Here is a 24040-nt window from a genome sequence, read left to right on the forward strand (position 1 = left end):
TTGACTTTATTGTGTTTTAATCATCGAGAATGTTGTATGATTTACTTTATATTATTTGAAGTCCTTGAATATTTTTCATGTATGAATGTTTTTGGATGTATCATTGATTTGTTGGGTTGTTGGGTTGTTTGGTTCTCTGTTTAAAAAGGTGATATAGCTATAGCTAACTAGATTGATAAAGAAAACCTAAACTAAAGCATGTCTTTCTTGGAAAAAATAACTAGAACTTGTATTTCATTAATACAAAGAACAATTCATTCTAAAGATTTTTTTAATTCGATAAGATTTTCATACAACTTATTATTTATAATATAAATGGTAATAATTTACACATTATTTTCAATGTTTTTATATGATCTATTAGAGTATTGGGTATGGGCAACATGTTATAACATCATTTTGGTGTCACCTTACACGTCACATCACTTATGGTGTTATAACATCAAGTGAAGAAATGGCCACCATGTTAAGAGCATGTTATAACATCCACTAATTTCCATGTCATTATTTTCTTTCGTATTTTTTTCAAGTTTCTTTTTTTATTAAAATAAATATATTTTAAATACAACATACTATTTAAATAAAACATAATATTTCAAAAATAAAAATACCATAGCATTTAAATTACACATAACATCCAAATTTATAAATAATAATAATAATAATAATAATAATAATAATAATAATAATAATAATAATAATAATAATAATAATAATAATAATAAACATTATTTTTCCTAAACAACGTTATTCGTCATCGTTACCGTCAAAGATATAATCTGTCAACTCGTCTCAAATTTGTCTATGTTTATTTTTGTCTTAAATGTTAACGATTCTATGCAAATATTTTGTTGTTCCTGGTTGAAATTGAACGTGTCTGGGCTCCGTTGGGATATATTGTACGATATTTCATCATTTATCTTGTACTAGCATGTTATGCATTATGATACATATATACATGATATATCGTAGAGTTTCTAAGTCCAATGATCATGTCGCATGTTCAACTATGTGTCACTTCGCTTTTAGAACTCCAAAAGCATGTTTCATATCCTTACGTGCTCCTTCTTGTCTTCTCTTGAATAATTTATCTCTTTCTTCAACCAGGTGTCGGAATGTCTTCAAGAATGTGGAATACACATGATATATTCCATCCGTAAGGTAATACCCAAACTTGTATTCGTTTCCATTCACTGTGAAAGGAGCATCCGAGGACTTTCCTGACGAAAAATCGTTGAATATTGGAGATCGATCAAGAATGTTGACGTCGTTGTTGGAACCCACAACCCCAAAAAAATGCATGCCAATTCCATAAATCTTGGGAAGCAATAGTCTTTAAAACCAACAAAGGTGATCCATGATGACCACTTGCATACCGTCATTTCCTGGATAATTTTTTCATTTCCAGTATGTGCAATCAATGCTTCCAAACATACCCATAAAACCATGCCTTCTTCATGTGTTGCATAAAGTTCTTGCGAACCATACAACAAAGGTTTTCGTAAATGTACAATATTCCAACACCACCTTTTGACAATGTATACAAACTTTCCCATGCAGTTCTTTCGGGCATTCTCATATAATCGTTATTGGTGTCGGGTGACTCCCCCATAGCCATCAAACAATTGGTCGCAACACATTTTTGTAACGTTGTGAATCAGCGCCTACCTCTAGCATCATATCTCAATTGGAAAAATATATACATAAACATATATTAATTATGTTTTAAAAATATAATACATTAGTATTAAAAATGTAGTAAATTTGTATTTATTTTGAATAGAAAATATAGTAAATATGTATTAAAATTAAGGAAACAATATCGGATTTCCAAGACGTTGGCGATCCGTATGAACACATTTTTACTCAAACGAAATTTTCTTTTGAACTCTTTCAACCCGTATACACAATTATCCGCAAATATCGCGATATACGGAAAATAATCACGATATAGATGTCTGTGTCCTTGCGATTTCTATTCATTGCACGTATTGTTAGTAGAGTGGTTGAGTCTGATTGTAGTATCTCGTTGGTACAATACCAGTACATCGTAGTGATGAATATATCGTCACTATCATTGTCGGACGAGTCGAAATTGTAGTCTTTTTTTTTTTAAAGTTTTAAAATTGTAGAAAATGTAGAGAAATTGGGGAATTGTGTGAAATGAAAATGGTAGATATTATGTATCTATAGGTAAAAAATAATTAATTAATTAAATTTAGTATATTTCTTCAATCCCCAGCGGTAGAATAACGAATAGTCCATCGGATTATCTGTTTCATCTCGTCATCATTATGACGGGAAGTCCAATAACACCCCTTTAACGAGAAAGATAGTTGGTGTTATACCAACGTTTTGGGTGACATAGTAGGCATAACGCCTCTTTAATATTTTAATTCTTTTTTATGTGCTTGGTTTAGTTGGCCAGGTTTTATATATTTTTATTTATCTTTATGTGAGTTTAATTTTTATCATATATTTGTATATACCTCATTGTTGCTTAATTAAAAATATCAAACAAATCAAGATATTGATTTATGGTACTCTTAATTAGTTAAGTTAGTCTGTTAGTGTATTTCGTTCTTTCTTGGTTAGCTAGGACGTGTTTGGCATGGAGTATTTGAGAGCGTTTAGAAATTCTAACTTTTAACAGAACGTTTTAGTTTAAACAAAAAGTTTCGTCTGACAATACGAACGTGTAGTTTTTAATTTAAACAAAACGCTCCAAAGTTCCGTTCGAACTGTTCTATGTGTTTTACATATTTCAAAAGATTACAGTTACTTTTACCAAACACTCGTATAACAAAATAAAAATTACAACTTCCCGATACTAGTTACCCGCTACCATCTGACTGTCACCCGCTACCAACTTAACAGTTTTTTTTTGCCAAAACACACTCTTAGTCAATTTAAGAGAAAATCATAATATTAATTATAGTTTGTATTTCATCTAAATTAAAAGAAAATTTATTTTTTTATCATTATCTTGTACATATGCTTTTTTATGGTTTTTTTTTCCAGATGTGTCGATTCTGGGCCACTAATCATGATATTAGACTGTACTCCATACATACATATGTCACCAATACTTTTATATATGGAGTGCTTATAACTTATAGGTTCATTATCTGCCACTTTATAATACAACTTTTTATGTTACAATTTGTCAATTTTAACCATTCTTTTGTTTTGGATTGTTTCCGGCTTTAATGACCCTCGACGTAATCGCACACGTGATATCTCAGAATACAATAAACCCTTGATTGATTACTTAACATCCAATATTGTGTATAAAAAAATATTTGCCAATTTATGATTAATGATCAGATTTTTTTGATTATTTATGTTATTTTTAAAATCATTATCCTTATGGTAAAAACCAAATCATCTCATACACACCTCCTAATTATCATTGTTATTTAGTTTGAATTTTGTGAATAAAAACTACATTATTGATTTATAATTAATTCGACACATTTAGATTTTAAAAAAAAAAAAAAGGGCCATGCACGTGACTAGACGAAGGAATGTGATAATGTAAAGCTAACACCTAAAACTGTTTAATCATTTTTACTATGAATCTTTATTGTCCACTTGTTTAGATATTACTGGGCATCCAACTTGTGGCATAAATACAATAATCATGTATGAAAAAGTGGGAAAATCACCTTTCATAGTGCAACTCACTAGACAACTTATGTAATTACTGTAGGCTTTTCTCTTCCAGTGAACTCCTTTAGATTTGACACAGTCAATGCCAGATCTGACAGCACAACAAATTAAATTATATTTTTAAATTTAAATTAATAAACAAAACTAAAATGTAAATTCCAACATAATAAGTAAAAAAAAAAAAAAAAACCAACCTATCAATGGTTTCAATGCCACCTGTGCATCCAACTCATGTTTTGAGACATCAGGTTCGAACTGTTCTATGTAGATTCTCACAGTCGCACCAGCTGAACCGGTTCCCTGTAATTTTTATTAAAAAAAATAATTTTTATTCCATCGAAATTATCGATCAATTTATTTAAAAATAAATTAAATAAATATGTGTACCGATAAACGAAATATGATTCTTGACCCATCTGTGAAGACAAATCGGATACCTTGCTTTGAAGCTATACTCCCATCTACCTAGTAAACTTTCAAAAGCCTTTTCAGTGACTTTTTATTTTTGATTAAATTTAAGAAAGTTAATAAATAAAACTTACAGGGTCTGTATAAGTGAAGTCATCAGCAAGTTCAAGTGTATAATCGCCTGCAACGATTTTTTTTTTTTAATTTATAATATTGCGTTGCATTAAATAAAAGTAGGAATTCATAATTTTACGTTGCAAAGTGAGAAAGAAGAAAAAAATAAATTACAGATTTGGTCCCTGTGGTATAATGGTTTTTTTCAGTTTTGGTCCAAGAATTAACGTTTTGAGAAAATAAATAAATCGGCTGTACTCCGGGATTAAAAATGTAATTTGGTCTTTTCCATAAATTGTTGAGTAAAAAACTACAAAAGAGGTTCGTCTACTTCCTGATATTTGCCTGTTTGGTTTCAAAATGAAACTTTTTTCAGTTTTAGTCCTCATGACCTTTGTCCTTACATCAAGGTGGACCAAAAATGAATATAAAACCTTGAAATAAGAATCAGAATAGAAATTGGACTTAACACAGTAAAAATCAGAAAGTACAGGGACCATTTTTGTAATTTACTCACTCATTTTTAGTAAATTGCAATGATGGTCCCTTTACTTTCTGAATTTCACCATGTTTAGTCCAAAACTGAAACTTTTTTCTAACTTTAGTCCTTATTTCAAGGTTTTAAGTCAATTCTGGTCCTGTGACTTTGGTCCAGATTTCAATGTAATAAAAAACGGAAAGTACAGGGACCATTTTTGTAATTTACTAACTCATTTTTAGTAAATTGCAATGATGGTCCCTTTACTTTCTGAATTTCACCATGGTTAGTCCAAAACTGAAACGTTTTTTAACTTTAGTCCTTATTTCAAGGTTTTAGATCAATCCTAATCCCGAGACTTTGGTCCTAATTTCAATGTAAAAAACAGAAAGCACAGGGACTATTTGTGTAATTTACTCTAAACTTTTTATAAAGTATTGAGCTGATACTGAGTTACTGAACTCACCATACTTGTCTCCTTGTTTGCTTTTAGAAATCAAATCTCTAAGATGATTGATCATTTCATTGGCTCCTTCAGATTCGCATTCCTGGGCCCACCAGTGCGCATCAAAATATCAGTAAAGTAAAAATAATTTAAACTAATTAAATAATACTGAATTTATTTATAATTAAGAAAGGTGATTACTTCATAATCATATCTAGAGAAGTAGTTCCTTCCATAAGTGGCCCAATGTTCCTTTACAATGTCGGAAACAGAGACTAATTTTTCTCCTTCTTTCTTGCTTTTATTTCTGTACGCTATTATAGAAAGCCAAGCTAACACAGCCCTGAAGTCATCCCAAAACAACTTTACAATATATACAACTTTGGTCCCTGATTTTAGATTTTCTTTTCTTTTGCTCCTTATTTGGATGTTTCATAACAATTTTGGTCCATGGATCATTAAGGCTATGTTTGGCGCGCTACAGCTAGCTTATTTTTTGAGCTTTTTTATGTTGTCGTGTTTGGTAAGCCAAAAAGTAGCTTATAAGCTAGCTTTTTGAAAAGCTACTTAAACTAGCTTTTTAGGAGCTTTTTTAAAATTTTCCAAATACACCCCTTAATTAATAATAAAAACACATATTCTTACATGTCCTATATAATTTTATATATTTCAGTTAGCTTTTCAGCTAGTTTTACCAAACGTTATTTTTTATCAGCTAGCTTTTCAGCTATCAACTATCTTTTTATTTAACAGCTAGTTTTTCAGCTATCAGCTAGCTTTTCAACTAACAGCCAGCTTTTCAGCTAGTATGTCAAACATAGCCTAAATCTAACCACCTAGCTAACTTTTTTCAAAAATTACCATTTTGCCCTTGGACAAAGACTGGAAACAAAAACAGTATTGTACTGTTTTTTCAGCTTCAGTCAAAGGGCAAAATGGTCAATTTACATACCATATACCATCTTTCTCACGTATGTGATCGGATCCTGTTCCAAAACTTTCTTCCCCACAAATCGACAAAGTTCCAGCATCCATTAAGTTCCCAAAAAATTTCCAACCAGTTGGAACCTGAACAAAACTTTTCAAGCTTTCATAAAAAATAAAAAAAAATAATATTTTCAAGAGCTTAAAATACAAAAAGATTATAATTTATATTTTATAACCTCGAAGAAAGGGAGATTAAGTTTCTCAGCCACTCGATCAAGAGCACCACTTGTTGGCATAGAGCGTGCTAAACCCTATAACAGTTACAAGCCTAAGTAAGTTTTTTATGTAAATAAAACAGTTACAGAATTTTTATAAAAAAAATAGAATTAAAAATATAAACCTTTGGGCCAGTTTGAAAATATGGAATGGATTCTTGTGCATTGGCTGCAATAATAGCGACGGAATCTGAAGGGGTCACGAAAAACTGTCTACCAAGAATCATGTTTCTATCACCATCTCCTGGAAAAATCATTGGATTTATAAATTTTAAGGGTTTAGTTTTTGAAGAAAATATTGGGAATATAAGGTTTATCATATTTAAAAATTGGTAAAAATAAATCACAAAAGAATAACCAAAAACGAGAGACCTTGTGAACAAATATCACCCATTTATGATAAAATCGACTTTGTGAAACCACCTTTTTCGCATTATGCGTTTTCTTGATTTTTTTTTTTTTTTTTTACTTTTTTGCGTAGTGATGTTAACAAAAAAATAGAAATTAATATTTCTGTAGTTGGAACCATTCATTAAGTAATTTTTCAAAAAAAAAATACCTTTTTGTTTTTCTTTTTGCAATTTGACATCATCTTGCAAAATGGTGATGTCATTTGGAAAAGAAAAAAAAAAAGTCAAAATTTTTGTAGTGGGGAACATTCATAAAGTAATTTAGCATAAAATAGAATTTTTCAAAGTGGGTGGTTATTTTCTGATAAAAATTCAAAACGTGGTCATTTTGTTAACTCACACCTCCCATTTTAGTCATTTTTTGTGATTAAACCTTTCAAAAACCACAAGGAAAAATTAAAAAATTAAAAAAATTAAAAAAAAAAAAACATCTGTCAACCATCACTTGCAGCTCCAAAATCAGGTCCATTGTCACTATACATAATCTTGACCAAGTCCTCCGCATACCTTTTATAAAAATAAAGACATTTAACAATTCTTCATATTCAAAATTCAAAAAATAAATAAATAAATATGTAAAACAGAATATAATCTGTGAATTCTTACGTTAGATTTGGATCAGGGTGCCCATGCCCAAAATCTTCTAGAGGCACTCCATTACAAATTGAATCCTGCAAAAACATCATAAACTAGTTACTTGAGTAGCAAGTTATCTATATTCTATGCAAGAAATACGGAAAACTCCTCAAAAGTCCTTATGTTTTGTTCCCATAATTGATTTAGTCCTTATATGTTTTCTTTATTCAATTAAGTCCCAAAAACTGGGAATTGTATTCAATTTGATCCTTTTACCCTGTCAACAGGTCATCCCACTTTTAAAATTACATTTTTGGCCCAAATTTTAAATTTTATTACAAATTTGGTCCAAATTTTACGCTTTTAGCCCAGATTTCAAATTTTTGTTACGATTTCATCCTAAATTTATTTTTTTTCAAAAAAAAATCAAATATGTTTTGTTTGTTGTATAGAATCATATTTATACAAAAAAATATATATAATAAAACATATTTCTCACATAAAAACCTTTTCTTTCTACATAATTTTTAAAGGATAATGTTTTTATGCATAAAATACCTATATAAACACCTCTTTTTAAAACATTTTTTTATAAAAATATTGTTTTAATTTCAAATACCTTTTTATAAAAACATAGTTATGTGAAAATGTGTGAAATACACTTATGTAAAATACGTTATCATACACATATATACCTTAAAAACTTTTATAAAATAGGTATTTATTAAGTACATAAAAACTTTTAAAATAGGTATTTATCAATTATGAGGCCAAAACATAAGGACTTTTATGAACTTTTATTATTTATTACACATTGATAATACACATACCAAACTAGCTCCCAGTTTATCTACAAAAATTGGCTTTGCATAAGCACCTGTAACTGCATGCATTGCATCAAATGTCAACCTGACAAAAGCAAGGTTTATAGATATGAATAAATAGTTGACAATATATATATATATATATATATATATATATATATATATAAATTGGTAATCATGAATCAAGATTCATGAACACTGTGTGTGTGTGTTTATACCTGAAGTCTGATCGTGAAACAAGACTTTTAATCAGTGAAAAATCAAAGACTTCCTGCATTGAAAAGACAAATAAATGATTTACCAAATTTAATATATTAAAGATTTATAATTATTTTGTTTTACCTCCATTAGTTCCAAATAATCAGAAACAGGGTCTACTATTTCAACACTAAAGTTGCCATATTTTGTAACTCCAACAATTGAAAGATCAACATCTGGAATATCAGCCAACTTTATTTCAGATATCTGCAGGAATTGTGGAAATTTAAAAAAATAAAAAAAATAAATAGTTGGAGAAATATAAGAGAAGTTATATCTAAAATAAAACCACAACTGACAACAACGTTTGTTTAACAAAAGACTATTTTTATAACATTAAAGTTTCACATTATATACCTGATTTTTCAATTTTGATCCCAAAAAGTTTTCTTTTGCAATTTTGGTCCTTGTTTGACATTTTTGGTTTCTCTTCCAACTAAAAGGACTATAATTTTGGGGGGTTTTATGCAGAAAAAATCTCATCATTTTGGGAAAATTTTTGATGAAGTCCTAAATGTTTTTTTTTAATAGAAAAGTCTCATTATTTTGGGAAATCACATAATCTGTTATTTCCTGTTATAATTTTTTTTTAAAAATGCATTTTTTCGTTAATTTTGGTAAAATGTTAAATAATCAGGACTTTTCTGTTAAAAAAAAAAACTTAGGACTTTATCAAAATAATGGGACTTTTCTACATAAAACCCTAATTTTGGGACTAAAATTGCAAAAATCAGCTATACCAAGTGACTAAATAAATAATTTACTCTATTTAATCATAAACTTTTGTAACTTTTCATAAATTTCCAGATATTTCTATTCTTCAATCAGATATCACTGCTTAGATGTTTCTTTTACTGGCTAGTTTCTAAAATTCAATTCTAAGGTGTTGTTTGTTTCTTCGAAGCAAAAATGTCTGAAGTCTGCGGACCACCTCTGCAACCCTCTGTAGCAGAAGAGGTGGAACAAATGGCTGCAACATTTAAAAAAAAAAAGTCTGTTTGTTTTTTAACGTCTGCAGACTGCTGCAGTAAGTTAAAGTAAGACGCGAAGAGGTTTGAAGCAGTTGGTTTAGTGCTGCGCCACGCAGCACACGCGCAGCAGTTTTTAAGTCAGAAGCCTTCTGAAAAACAAACAGCTGCGAAGGGCTAAGTGTTGCGTGTGTGCTGCACGGCGCAGCAATAAGAGGCCAGAAGAGGTTTTTTAGAAAAAAACAAACAGCACCTAAGATTTAAAAGTTAAAAATGTTTGTGAAAACGCACTTCTAAACTAATATGATTGTTCTTACAGTTCATTTTTGAATTAATGGCCACAAATCTTATATAAATAATAAACCTGTTTCTCAAGTCTTGAATTTTGAGTAAATATAACCCAAAACTGCAAGATAATTACACCATACTCACCAATGAGAAATGCAAAAAGTTCTATACTGTGTTCCCCACTAAAAAGTTGCAGTTTCCTCTTTTTTTTCAATATAAAGTTAGTACTTTTCTCATAGTAAAGATAGTTGCTACAGATTTTGATAAGGTTGATTCCTCCTTTTTGTCACTATTTAAAAATATCTATGACATGTTCCTATAGTTGAATACATCAACAAACTATGAACACATAAAGTAAAGATCAATATGATTACAACTTTAGCTATTCTCCTGTCTACTTTAGAAAACTCTTCAAAAAAACCAGTATTATTTCTAGTAAAGCCATAAAAGCAGCAAGATTAACAGTTAAGAACAATCAGTCTCATCAACCCTAAGAAATTTAAATTTACTTTTACTTGATTGTTGAGAAGAATGTAAGTTCTAACAATACTAATGTGTTCAGATATACAAATCATAAACAAGGAGCAATTATATAGTATATGCACAAATGAAGATATAGATAAAGAGAAGAGAGAACATACAGAAAGTGTGTTTCCATATATCATGTCAGTTATGGACTCAGGAGCAGGCTGCCCACTGCTGTAATTGAACTGTGAGAAAACAACAATAAGTGTCAAAATGGAAAAGTTATGTGACAAATTTAAACACCAATTATCTAAACACAAAATATATGGATTAAACCATGGATTTCAATAGTGATGAGAAAAATTACAGAAGCCCATGATGTAAAGAACTATATGTTCACCTTGATGCCCCAGTCATACTCAGGCCCACCAGGATTATGGCTTGCACTCATTATAAAACCACCATTTGCCTGCAAAATGAAATGGCATATTATCATGGTGTTCTTCAATGAGTTCCCATTTTAAGGGTGAAGATATGAATGGACACTTGCCTTTCTCTTCCTTATAATAGCAGATACAGCAGGTGTTGACAAAATACCTTCCCTTCAATGACAGGATTATAAGGTCATGATCCAGCAATGATAGTTGAAAAAATACAAAGGTATGACAAAATGATTACATTGTAATTGTAATAAATTGAAACATATTAAAGATGCAATTACACATATGTTTAGACATGCATAGGTAATACTGAATAGTTACTGATTCCCAACTTAATACTTCTAACACATATAAGAAATAAAGTCTTCCCAATGTTGCAAGTAAAAGTTTTCAAGTTAAAATTTTCAACTCTTTTGATAATATAATAAAAGATTGAAGTATCAAAAGACTCACTTGCCAACCAATATTTTACCAACTCCATTCCCAGCAGCAATTTTAATAATCAACTGCATTTAGAATCCATTCATTGTTTAGAAAATTCAAAAGGCAGCTACAATGCAGTTCATGAAGTATATAAAATGTGAAAATAGAACTTACTTGTGCAGCTTCTTTGTTGAAATACCGACCATCGCCTCCTAATACTAGCAGAGCATTCTTATAATCCTCGGGTGGCAAAGAATTGAACAATGCCTAAATGGAAACATATAATCGAATATACATTACAAACTAAGTCTGCAAAAACCCTAGCAGATAGATCAATTCACGACTTTAGACCAAGTAAATTCAAACCTGAATCCAGTTTGCAAGGTAATTCTCTTGCATAAACACTTTAACCTTATCAAATTCAAATTTAAACGTCAGTCCATGTCGAAAATGAACTAATCAACAGAGCTATTGAGATCAGAGAGGAAAAGAACTCGACCTTCTTCCGAAGACCACTGGTTCCAGTTTTCTGGCCTTCGATCGGCTTCGTAGTAATTGTATGAACCTGTTGATACAAAATTAAGAAAAAAAAAACATAGAACACTTCCGAATTACATACATATACTTCCATATCTAATTATCTATACCTTCAGATCTTGAGACTCGGTGAATGTTGTCGAAGAAGAAGCTTTTATTACGGAATAGTCCTGTCGATTGGTTGGAGGTAGTCTAGTGGCGAAGAGTAGTGAGGACGACGGAGAAGATAATTTGAGAAAAGAGAAAGAGGCGGCATTGGTGGTAGCGGTGGTGAGTCGGTGGAGCGACGGAAGAGAACAAAAGGAGGTTCCTAGTCCAGCGGCCATCGCCATTGCTCCTGGAAGCTTTGGAGGAGTGTGGAGTGTGCAGGAAATGGTGGAGAGAAATGGAGGGAGGGGCGGAGATCGACGGTGACGGGAGAGTTGGGATTTGAAAATCTAATGCCTGCCACATGTTCGACGAAAGGCTTATCGAGTGTCCACTTGGTGTTATGTGTCGTTGCGTGATAGGCAGGGTTGCTTTTTGCTGGCGCCGAGATCACGGATTGGAACTTTGGAGTTTGGACCCTCACGTGAGTAGCATGCTTGTGTTAAACTTTTGCAGAAATACTAGGAATTATGTTTTGTATAACTTAAATTCTCATTTTAATCCAAAAAAATTTGAATCAAAACATTAGACATTCAAACTTTTTATTTTGTAGGAAGATTGGTTTAATTTGGTTTGAACTTTTCTAAAATGACAATGGGTATATTTCATATCAAGTTATAGAGAAAGTGTAACTTACACGACTAACGAAATCTGAATTTCGACACTTACTTTCTTGTATCCTCTCGAAACCTTCAGAGCTTCGCTAACGATACTAAAGAACGAGAAGTCGAATCAAGAGGGAAAAAATACTTAAGGGAGAGAGAGAGATACTCTTTGTGAAAGAGAATGGAAAAAGGAATGGAAGAGTTTTGAGCCTTTATTTATAGGTTGGAATATGGAAAATCGCGTTGTGCTTTTTGATAGGGCACGTCCAGCCCTTTGATGAGTCCGGTCTTCTTGATTGCACGTAAGCCTCAGTTTTCGTGTATGCAGCCTCGAATGCAAATGACACGTGCATTAAATGAGGCGTGTCGGGCCTTTAAAGGCACCCCACGCTTTTGATAGGCACCCAATGCTTCTGGATTTCGTCATAACTTCAAAAAAATCGTAACTTTATCATACGAACTCTGTTTTCAACATTATTTATATCTACGCGTTCATTTTGACGACTAATATAACTTTCATATTGATCATTTTGGCTAAAATGCAATGTATTTTCACTTTTATTTTTATAAACAATGGTTTATATATTTTTATCTCAAAAAGTGAAAATGAGGTGTTACACTTACACAATACCTATTTGTTGTGGTTCTACTTTTCTTGATGATTGTTAAGACATTATCGCAAGCGCCTAACAAATAATAAATATATATAAAAATACTGCATAGTTTCCCTAAGGGGTAGTGTATGAAAGCAGTGACGAATCCATAGGGACACATCCTATGGTCTATGTCTTCTTGCGTAAGGCATGCACTAGTCTGAATTAAATGAGAGGGTGTGATGATTAAAATCAATATTAAATGATAAATTATAAGAATGTAACTGATAACTTATGAAAAATCAATTCGTTAAAAGCAATTTCAGTTCCGCGATGACTCTCTTAATCATGCAAATAACCTTCAACTTGATTTTTTGAATTGTGCACTCTTCTAACTGGTACTAAAATCATTAATAAGCTCTAACAATCTTCTTTTACCTAATTATTCAATCAAAACACGTTTTTTGAATTAAACCTTACTTTTACTAAATTAATCAAACAAACTCTTAATTAATCTAGAAAAGCAGCATTAATAACAGTGTAAAATTTCCAGCAAAGTTCAATACTTCTCATAGGCTTGGAAACATAAAAACTTGTTCAGTTATTTTATATTAGAGTTAAATCCTTACACAGAACCAATCTAATATTCGTTATGTATTACTGATTGATTAAGACAATTATGGATCCTAACAACCAGTTAACTGTGATGATCTATTAATAATTCAAGTGGCCAACAAAAACCAAATCAAAATCAAACATTCATTTAAACACAAAACTGATCAAACTAGACATGATTTACAAACAAAAATCAAGCCCAATGATTATTTGCACGAAAAGTCGAGTCGTTGCGAAACTAAAATCTAGGATTTTTAGCATGACATGGCTAAAAACTTATTACAAAAGATAAAAATAAATAGTTCATGGTTAATCTTACTAAAAAAGTAACAGACTGAAACATGTTCTTCGAATCTTCGTTCTTCACTCAAAATCTTCAGAAAATCTCCACGTAATCGTATAGAGCCAAGTTAGGGCAACAGAAAGGTTATTGATGTGTTTTAAACTCACTAAGCTTTAAATTTATAACCCTAACCAATTTTACCAGCTAAAACACAATAGATAGTGTACCTAGTCATGTAGAAGTATAGTAGAGTAAGTAAGAGGTTGAACATAAGGAACAAATTTTAAACTAAAAACTAATTGCTAATAATTAAACTAAAAGAAATAGCTTTAATTGGGAGGAGGGGGTTATCTGATTTTGCAAGTTCAGAAAAAACTTAAATTGGAACACTTAATTAACTACATCAAGCAAACAACTAGAAAACAATGTTTAATCAGGAATAAAAGACACTTTCGTTTAGCTTCGAATCCTCCTTTTTCCTATGGTTAATTTCAAGATAATGGATTTATTTTGTTGGTTACCAATTATAATTTACTAGTTATCATGATTCGATTACCTAACATATACAAATTTATGAACTTTCATTACAATGGTCAAGCAATTTAAGAACACCAAATTGATTATTATATATGTATTGGACTATGAATGATAAGATCTAAGAACTACCTATCTATGATCAAGACAAGGAACATAGACACATGTCTTGTATCAACAATGCTTCTCTAGCACAATTGTAGCAATGAAGTTTACCACCCTACTATAGGATATATTCAATCTTTAGATCTAGCAATTACATGTCATAAATAACTTGGTAATAAATTCATGTAATCAAATAAATCATATAACCATAGAAAACTTGAAGGGAAAGCAAAAAAGTTAAGAGCTTTAATATACTAGGATAATGATATGTCAAACACAAGTTAAAACCAACTCATAAATCCATAAAATAGAAATTAACTCATAATATTTGGGTTCATCTAGTCTAAACGAAAGTAAAAGGGGTATTAGCCCATAATCAACTCAGAAACATAATAAAAAAACAAAGTAAACCATAGCAAACATGTCAAAAACTAGCAAATCGAATGATTTTTTGTGTTCTTTGTGTAGATTTCTTTGAATGTTTGATTACCAATTGAATCCTTGCCTCTTAAGGGTTTCTCATAAGATATTAGTCATAGCTCTTTGAATAAAACTGAAGCACTCTCTCATTTCTGACCTAAAATCTATAATATATAGCTTCCTTAAATCGGTCTCCAGGTCGTGGAAAACAAACATCCACACCATGGGAGATACTTTTCACGTGTGACTTCCAAGTCTTCGCAAATTCCTGGGAAGCTTCTGATTGTCTGTGTCTTGGACCTACGACTTCCATGACGTGGCTTCTTCCTTCATGCATGTTTCTTCTTCTCTTTTCCCGTTTATGCGAGCTCCACCCACCAAGTTTCCAACATTGTACATTTCTAGTCTCTCTTCTTAAGAATATCCTTCTTTGGCTACAAAATTGATTTTATACTAATTAAGCACCAAATATCTTTGTAATTAACCAAATTAAACCTAAAATGTACTTAAATAATGCATAAAGTTTCTAGCTTTGTCTATTTCTAGTCCCCTATCTCCTGTTATCGTTCTCTCACCATTATTTTCCTGGAAGTACTTTTTTCTCTCTTTATATCTCTCGCTAACTCGCTCTCCCTTTAGTGATCACTCTATCGCTCTTACGCTTGCTCCCGCTCTCTCACTCTCACTCTCACTCTCACATTCGCCCTCTCATTATTTCTTGTTTTTTCACCCCCCCCCCTCTCTTGCACACTCTCTTTCTCTCGGTTTCTCAATCGTGCTGTCTCGTGATCTCTTTCTCTCGCTCTCGTGCTATTAATTTTCTCAAAGTACTCTTTTCCTCTTTCTTTTTTTTTTCTCTCTCTCTCTCTCTATCTATCTATCTATCTCTCTTTCTATCTCTTTCTCTTTCTTTCTTTCTTTCTTTCTTTCTTTCTTTCTCTCTCTCTCTCTCTCTCTCTCTCTTTATCTCTCTTTCTCTCTCTCCCTTCCACTCTCTATCAATCTCTCCCTCTCTCTCTTTCTATCTTTCTATCTCTTTCTCACACACACTCATTTCTCTCTCTCTCTCTCTCTCTCTATATATATATATATATATATATATATATATATATATATATATCGTTGTATGTGTATCACTCAATCACTCAGTCTCAGTCTCCTTCTTTCTATTTTGCTATCCCTCTCACACTCACGCTCTCCTCCTCTTAGGGTCGCTCTCTCTCTCTCTCTCTCTCTATATATATATATATATATATATATATATATATATATATATATATATATATATATATATATATATATATCACGGCCAAACTCGCCTGATCATGTGTTATATTCATATATAAATATGCATATTCATAAATGCATATATGTGAATAAGTGTTTGCATATATGAATATGTGTATTGAATATGTATATTCTGATGGGTTTTTATAGGAAACAAAATTATACAGTGCGGAAAACAATTAACAATTAATAGGTTACATGCATCATATAAAAGATCTATGTTATACACCTTAATAACAACATTGTAAGGTCACATCTTATGATCTGATGAGTCAAACACTCTATGCGCTGACCGCCAACACCAACATCAGCATCAGCTCCAACGTCTCAAGTCTTATCAGCGTCAGCATATAGATAGTAATCTAATGTAATATTTGTATATTAGGTAATTATACAGATACACACACACGTGTATATATATATATATATATATATATATATATATATATATATATTAGATTACAAATCTGATATCTTGGTGATAAGGATCAGTTCTTAGTATAGATTAGATACAATCCCTTGATTGAAGGGATATACTAGTATAGTTTAGTATATATTCAACATTAGGGTGAAACCCTAATGTGAACGTCTTGGTGACCGTCTTTGTGACAACCCTTTTTCTTAGTGAAAACAAACCCTTTCTTGATGAAAGACAATTTGGTGAATACTTCATGTTCTTTATTTCATGTTCTTTATTTGCTTAGTTAATTCATTATTGTTTATTATACTTGAAGTGTATCCGATCGATACAGAAATTTAATTGGTATCAGAGCGGGTTTTTGATACACTTAAGTAATCATGTCAACTTTGTAACATCCCAATTTCCAGATATGAAATTTATTTCCATTTATGCATGATTTTCCTTTGGAACACGACATGGTGAAGCCCACCATAGCATGTTGAGGAACTCTTGTGCCACGTAATTTTATGGACCAAAACGGCATTTGGTGTGTGAAACACGACGTGTTGACGATTGGTTGAGAAAACCCTGATTCTTAGGGTTTTGCACCATATATGATCTCCTTAAGTCCCAAGAGCTAACCTTTTTATTAGCCTTCCTTTCCCCTAAATCGATCCTTGAAAACCTTAATCATCCTTCCCTCTCATTTGTGAGCTAGTGTGGTGTTTTTTAACCCAAAGAAGGAAGAAGTTGGAAGAAGGAAGCAAGGATCCAGCAAGCAAAGCCTCATCCTTCAGTTTGGCACTCTTATGGACCTTTGTAAGTGTCCAAGACCCAATTTTTATCCTTCCATGTTGCTAGATCTTGAGGTTTGTCCCTTTAGATTCTTGTTTTTGAAGGTTGGAATGGTTAGATCTCATAAAGTTTGCAACTTTATGAATCTCTAGGTCAGGATGACCTATTAGAGTCTTAGATTTGGTCTATAGTCGAGTTTTGATGCCATGTTGGCCTAATATGGGTTCAACACATACATTAGACATGCATGCCTATAAATCACCGACCTTTAGGATGGTTTTGGTGCTAGCATCCCTTCTGGAGAGGATGAGCTTCATACTTTAAGGATTAAGTGCTTAATTGGTTAAGCCCTTGCATCTTCAAGCCTTATGGTTTGGTTTTGGACCCTTTGAGTAGTCCTAGTGGATAAAGTTGGAAATTTTATCCTTCTTGATAACTTTTTGTTCTAGATCTGAGCTTTAGAGCTCTTGTAATCGAAGAAAACAACTAAATGTATTAAGTTGCTAGAACTCGGGCCAGCATGACGTGTTTGGATGTCAACACAGTGTGTTGGTTCAGGTTTTCTCGATCGTTTGAATGCTGAAAGAACACGGTGTGTTGCTAGTAAACATGAAATGTTGGGTCAACATGGACTGTTAACCTTGACCTTTGACTAAGTTTGAGCTTCAGGGTATTTTGGGTATTTTGGGATTTTGATGGAATTGATCACTTGGTGGATTTAGGTGTTGTATTGTGAGCTGAGATTCAGAGTTGGGCCTCATCAATTCTATTAAGTCTGCGGGGTGAGTTTTCCTCCCTATACTTATGGGTCGAAGGCACCAAGTCCGGCCCTTTAGATTTGATATCCTGTTATGTATGCTTTTGTGTTGTAGTTATCTGTTAGATCAGTATCCTGGTATATAGGATGATGCTATGATTAGTGATCTTTAAGATCTGTTTGTTGTTACTGGTTGGATATGTTGAGTCTAAGGGGTTGTGCCATTGGGCCTTGGTAGTTTGGTACATTTTGTACTCACGGTTTGGGCTTGTCCAACCGAGTATAGTTTTAGGGTATATATATATATATATATATATATATATATATATATATATATATATATATATATATATATATATATATATATATATATATATGGCATTAATATAATTAATAAAAATAACAATTCATCCATAATAGTTTAAAAAGTACATAATTTTATACAACCTATAAGGCTATAACCAACCAAAATCATATTAATATAATAACATTGTTCTTACCTCTTATTTGAGACCGTCCAAAAGCCATGTCAACTTTGAGGTCGTTTCTCTCCATGGCATCTTCCCTAGCAAAATCCTTTGCAATTTTTGGGACCTTATGCGTTAGCATTTTTTTTATTGCCACTTCCTCTTTGTTTTTACTTGGATTTGTATTTGAGTTTAAGATGCTATTATTTTTAATATCGCCTTTAGGTTATGTTTGTTCAAAAGGCATTTGATTAATAGGAATATGATAATATAAAAATTAGAAGTTAATATCATATAAACTTATAATGTTTGACTAAATATTTTAATAAAGTTTGAATTTTATCTAACTAGTGAATCTATTATTATTATTATTATTATTATTATTATTATTATTATTATTATTATTATTGATAGTTTTATTATTATTATTAATATTAATATTATTATTATTATTATTATTAATCTATTCATGTTTTTATTTATATTCTTATAATTGTCATTGTTATATTTTCATTAGGTAAATATAAGAGTTGTTCACTGAAATAACATATTTTAGTTTTGCATGTTATTTTATAACTTTTTTTTTAAAAAAAAATCATAAAATGATTACTTAACTCAATAAAAAGGTATGTTACTTTGTGCATTTACCTTTTTTGAAAATATCATAAAATGATTACTTAACCATATTTTAGTATTGTAATAATATTATTTGATGGTATCATACAAAAAATTGTTAACATCATAAAAGGTCATATATATTTAGTTTTTTTTTTATTAAAATAGTAACTTATTTTTTTTCTCAAAAAAAACCTTGCACTTTTCAAAAAAATTTGATATGATTTTTTTACCAAGTTTATCGCTAATCTTTTGGTTTTAGACAAAAAAAAAATTCGGAAAAACACTAAAATGTGTTTTTTTTAGAACATTTAACTTTTTTTTCCTCAAAGAACCTCACATGTGACAATTTTATTGTTAAATCTAATGTTAGCTTTCATGTTTTCCCTATTAAAAATGTTTTCAATTTTAGAAGTAATTTAATCTATAATAATGTCATTACATTCCTTCGAGACTCAATTAATGGTTTTTTAGCATTAGAACAATAGTCTATAATGATGGTTTTGATAAAATGCATATAAAAATTTATTTACATAATAATTGGATATTATAGTAGATGAAGAACAATGGTTTATATTTATACTCACTCTTATTCCAAATATTTGAATGGAGATTGGGTTAATTGAAATCAATATCAAACACAACTTGGAACCGAATAGATTCGAGGGAAATCATGTTTTTTAGTATTAATATATTTTGGTGGTATCATACAAAAAAATGGTTAACATCATAAAAGACTATATATATTCAGTTTTTTTTTCTTGATTAATTCGTAACTTATTTTTTTTCCTCAAAAAACCTTACACTTTTCATAAAAAAATCGATATGAACTTTTTAGAAAGTTTATCGACGATCTTCTGGTTTTAGACAAAAAAAATTCCGGAAAAAAAAAAAACTAAAATGTTTTTTAGAAAACATCAACTTTTTTTTCTCACATGTGACACTTTTATTTTTTGAAATCTATTGTTAGTTTTCATGTTTTTCCAATTAAAAATATTTTCAATGTAATTGATCTATTATAATGTTATTATATTCTTTTGAGATTCAATTAATGGTTTTTTTAGCATTAGAACAATAGTATATAATAATGGTTTTAGCAAAAATGCATATCAAAATTTATTTATATGATGCTTGGATATAGTAGATGAAGAACAATATTTCATATTTATGATCCCCTTTTTCTAAATATTGGAATGGTGATTGGGATACTTGAAACCAATACCCAACATAACATTGAAAGTGAATGGATTTGAGGGAAATCATGTTTTTTATTATTGTAATATCTTTTGGTGGTATGATACAAAAAATGGTTACCATCACAAAAGACAATATATATTAAGTTTTTTTGTTTTTATTAAATTGTAACTTATTTTCCCCTTCTAATGACCTTACACTTAAAAAAAAAATTGATATGAACTTTTTAACAAGTTTATTCGTCAATCTTCTGGTTATAGACAAATTTTTTTTTTTTGGAAAAACATGACTAAAATGTTTTTTTATTTAAAAAACATTCAACTTTTTTCTAGCAAAAAACCTCACATGACAATTTTATTTTTGAAATCTAATGTTAGCTTTCATGTTTTTCCATTTAAAAACATTTTCAATTTTAGAAGTAAATTATTATATTCTTTTGAAACTTAATTAATGTTTTTTTAGCATTAGAACAATAGTATATATAATAATGGTTTTGGCAAAATGCATACTAAAATTTATTTGCATGATGTTTGGATATTGTAGTAAGTGAAGAACAATAGTCTACCTTTATAATATAATCTAAGTTTTCATGCTTCCTCATTAGAAAAAAAGAGTCAAACCGAAAAAAAAAATGCAGTGCCTGTTTTGAAAAGAAAAAAAAAAGGTTTAATGGGAGAAAAATCCATTATATAAGGTCTTTAGTGATATCTTAATTCGAAAGATTACTGGTTTGGTTTTTTTTTTTAAGTGAAAAAATACAAGGTTTTGAAACAAATAAAAAATTTCACTGGGGTCATTAGACTCATTGCAAGATCAATGATTGTTTTCAGGTATGAAGAAAATTTGGGTTACTTTGTAAGCTAAAATAACAAGATTTGTCTTTTTCGTTGCAAAAGATAGAGAATTAAATGATAATAATATTTTAATTGTTTTGATTTTGTGGAAAAAACTAAAAGTTTCACGTTTTTTTTCTTTCGTGATCACGACTCAAATAGAAATGAAAAAAGTAAATTAACAAAGTATTAGTTATATCATTCTTAAATAAAAAATGTTAGATTGTATTAAGGAGAAAGACAGCGCAATATAGCATCGAATTTACTTTGTTAATTTCCAATAACCAATAAATTAAAAATAATACATTATATTGGTTCTATAATATTAATTATTTTTAATTTATTGGTTATACCACAAAATCTTCGAAATACACAAAAGCACCGCATCTCTCTGTCAAAAATTATCAGGACCAACTTACGCCACAAAATCATACAACCTGGTCAGTTCCTCCATTCGTTGGCTTCCACAACCCATGCACAACCTTATAACATCGACGCTTCAAGCATGTACTACTTGAAAAGATCTGGTGCTTTGAAAACCTTATATCTAACATTGTCCCCATTTGACGGCAGTGTGGGTAATCAATTGATGTGGTTTTGGTTGAGAATGATAGACTGTAGGCAACGATCGACGATTTCTAACATGATGATGTGGCGGCGTAAGGTGGTAAAAAGCAACGAATGGAGGAACTGACCAGGCGTGTTTGGATCAGACCTCCTGGTGGTTAACACAATATTGGTTGTTGTTGGGCTATATGGTGTTGTGTCAATTTTGTATTGCATTATTATAGTCCATTAGTAACGGGTTTGGCCTGTCCACCAGGTTTCTTTATTGTGCTATGTAACAGCCCAAATTTTACAACAAAAATTTTCATTTAATTTAAATAACACATTGACATAAAACCGTGAACCCTATGTTTAGTTTAAAACACCATCCATTACATTATATAAATTATCAGAGTGTGTCCCCAAACATATTAGTGAAAAAGAGAGATAGATAGAGTGCACGCCGCGCCATCACGCCTTGCCCTTGCCTTTTGGCTCTGATGTACCTGAAACAATTCAACAACCTGTAAGCAAAATGCTAAGTGAGTTCCCCATAGCATACCACATACCACACATACACATATCCTAGTAACATATCACATAGATCATACATACATAGAACCAACAAGAATGCCATGGGCTACCCCACATGGACTTTACCTAGGACTGCCATGAGCTACCCCACATGGTGTTACATACAATGCCATAGGCTACCCTACATGGTCTTTACCTATGACTGCCATGGGCTACCCCACATGGTCTTACATCCAATGCCACGGGCTCCCCCCGGGGTCTTCATGCAAAACATACGATCACATTACATATCAAAACACAAAGTGATTGCACATATACCATAAACACATAATGGGTCAGCCTTGGTTCTGTAGACCCATGGGTATGGTGAGAAGACTCACCTCCATCCGAAGAATACGAATATTGCACTCTTAATGATCCGCAACCTCCCGAACTTTAAGAGCTCTGTAAGATGATTATGATGCAAGATCTTGAAGCACCCTCTTGATCCAAGCTTGCTTGACCAACTCTTTTCCTTGAAATGAACACGTTTATTTCTGGATGTTACATACTAGGGTTAGGGTATTTATAGTGCATGCATGCACTGTGTTTTGTATCGATCTTCTTGTAACCCTATATTGCCTTTACAGTAGCAGTTCTTAGTTGAGCTCTTCTAAGGCATTGAAATTTAATCATTTAGCACAACTTTGACCTTCATTCTTCGTGTTTGATTATTTTACATGTTTGAATCTATCGATCTTATTAGTTTTAAACTTATCAATTAGTATTAGAGCAGGAGATTGTGTAAACTATATGCATCTCTTCTGTTAAAGAGCTATTAGGGTTTCCGCTTTTATTGAATGTATTATCTGTCGTCTTCATCGTTTTTAACGACTGTTGACGTTGTATCTAGATCTTGATTCTACCCTAAACATGATTTCAGTTTTACACATCTGGTTCATTACAGGTTTTTATTGAATCGACATCATGCATTCAGAAGATTCTCACAACAAGAATCCCGATTCTTTTTCCGCATTAATATGAGTTGCGGGCGCTACACTTCGAGGACTACGTTTTAGGGCTTGAAGATAATGGTTCCTTGATATGGGATGCCATGACTGTTCAGACGTTTCCTCATATTGGTACAATAAAAGTTAGTAAAACTCAAGTCGATTATAACAAAATTCTTCTTGAAGTTACATACGTCCCACAGGATGAAAAAGACAAGCTAATCAGTAATGTAAAGACAATGTGGATAATCATATTCGCTTTGCCTCCAGACACCTTACGTCTGGTGAGTGCCTGTGAGACAACAAAAGAGATGAGACAGGCTAAAAGAACTCTATTCTAGTGATGCTGATCTTGAGCATTCCATTCAGACGCTACTTCTCTTTGAGTTCGGAGACTTTGTCCAAAAGCCTGAAGAGAAACTTGACCAAACGTTCAACCGATATAATCATCTTTTAAGCAGGATGGTTAAAAATAAGATATGATGCGAATTAATTGAACAAAAGGTCACATTCATGAACGGTTTGAAGCCAGAATGGAAAGCCGTGGTGTCAATGATTAAAGCACATTCATAAGATGTTTGGTGAAACAAGATGGTAGTCTTTCCGTAGAAATTTCGATGAAGGTGATTGGCAGTAGTCCTGATGATTTTCAACGATGGGGTACGACACTTTTACGCATTTTAATGACTTTGTGGTGGAACCATTAAAATAAAAAAGAATTAATATTACACATTTAAACAAAATTTATAATCCAATAAAAAAATGAATGACCTTTTCATTTATTTTTATGGTAATTTTAATCTAATGAAAAAG

General features: G+C 31.3%; 2 protein-coding genes across 2 annotated transcripts; both read right to left on the reverse strand.

The window, feature by feature from the left end:
- Window positions 1-1014: 1014 nt before the first annotated feature.
- Window positions 1015-1612, reverse strand: LOC145016359 (uncharacterized). Its single transcript, XM_078974704.1, has 2 exons — window positions 1437-1612; window positions 1015-1333 (listed from the first exon to the last, which is right to left on the reverse strand). The coding sequence occupies exons 1-2, from the start codon at window positions 1610-1612 to the stop codon at window positions 1015-1017; spliced, it is 495 nt and encodes a 164-aa protein (XP_078830830.1).
- A 1932-nt stretch (window positions 1613-3544) lies between these two features.
- On the reverse strand, window positions 3545-11960 carry PGM (phosphoglucomutase). The gene is made up of 22 exons (XM_078976390.1): window positions 11619-11960; window positions 11471-11536; window positions 11338-11382; window positions 11146-11238; window positions 11002-11054; window positions 10659-10710; window positions 10509-10577; window positions 10285-10353; window positions 8472-8594; window positions 8348-8400; window positions 8136-8214; window positions 7336-7400; window positions 7169-7236; window positions 6445-6563; window positions 6281-6355; window positions 6070-6185; window positions 5319-5460; window positions 5139-5220; window positions 4215-4261; window positions 4060-4137; window positions 3867-3972; window positions 3545-3763 (listed from the first exon to the last, which is right to left on the reverse strand). The coding sequence occupies exons 1-22, from the start codon at window positions 11838-11840 to the stop codon at window positions 3696-3698; spliced, it is 1890 nt and encodes a 629-aa protein (XP_078832516.1). The 5' UTR covers window positions 11841-11960; the 3' UTR covers window positions 3545-3695.
- Window positions 11961-24040: the final 12080 nt, after the last annotated feature.

Source organism: Lactuca saligna, chromosome 9 (assembly GCF_052625555.1).
Source record: "Lactuca saligna cultivar CGN05327 chromosome 9, ASM5262555v1, whole genome shotgun sequence".
Lineage (NCBI taxonomy): Eukaryota > Viridiplantae > Streptophyta > Magnoliopsida > Asterales > Asteraceae > Lactuca > Lactuca saligna.

Coding starts and splice junctions, on each gene's coding strand:
- PGM (XM_078976390.1), bottom strand. CDS start 11,840: ATGGCGATGGCCGCTGGACTAGGAACCTCCTTTTGTTCTCTTCCGTCG. Junction 10,578..10,658: donor CTATTATAAGGAAGAGAAAG/GCAAGTGTCCAT, acceptor TTCATTTTGCAG/GCAAATGGTGGTTTTATAAT. Junction 3,764..3,866: donor GGCATTGAAACCATTGATAG/GTTGGTTTTTTT, acceptor TTGTGCTGTCAG/ATCTGGCATTGACTGTGTCA.
- LOC145016359 (XM_078974704.1), bottom strand. CDS start 1,612: ATGGGGGAGTCACCCGACACCAATAACGATTATATGAGAATGCCCGAA. Junction 1,334..1,436: donor AAGAAGGCATGGTTTTATGG/GTATGTTTGGAA, acceptor TTGGTTTTAAAG/ACTATTGCTTCCCAAGATTT.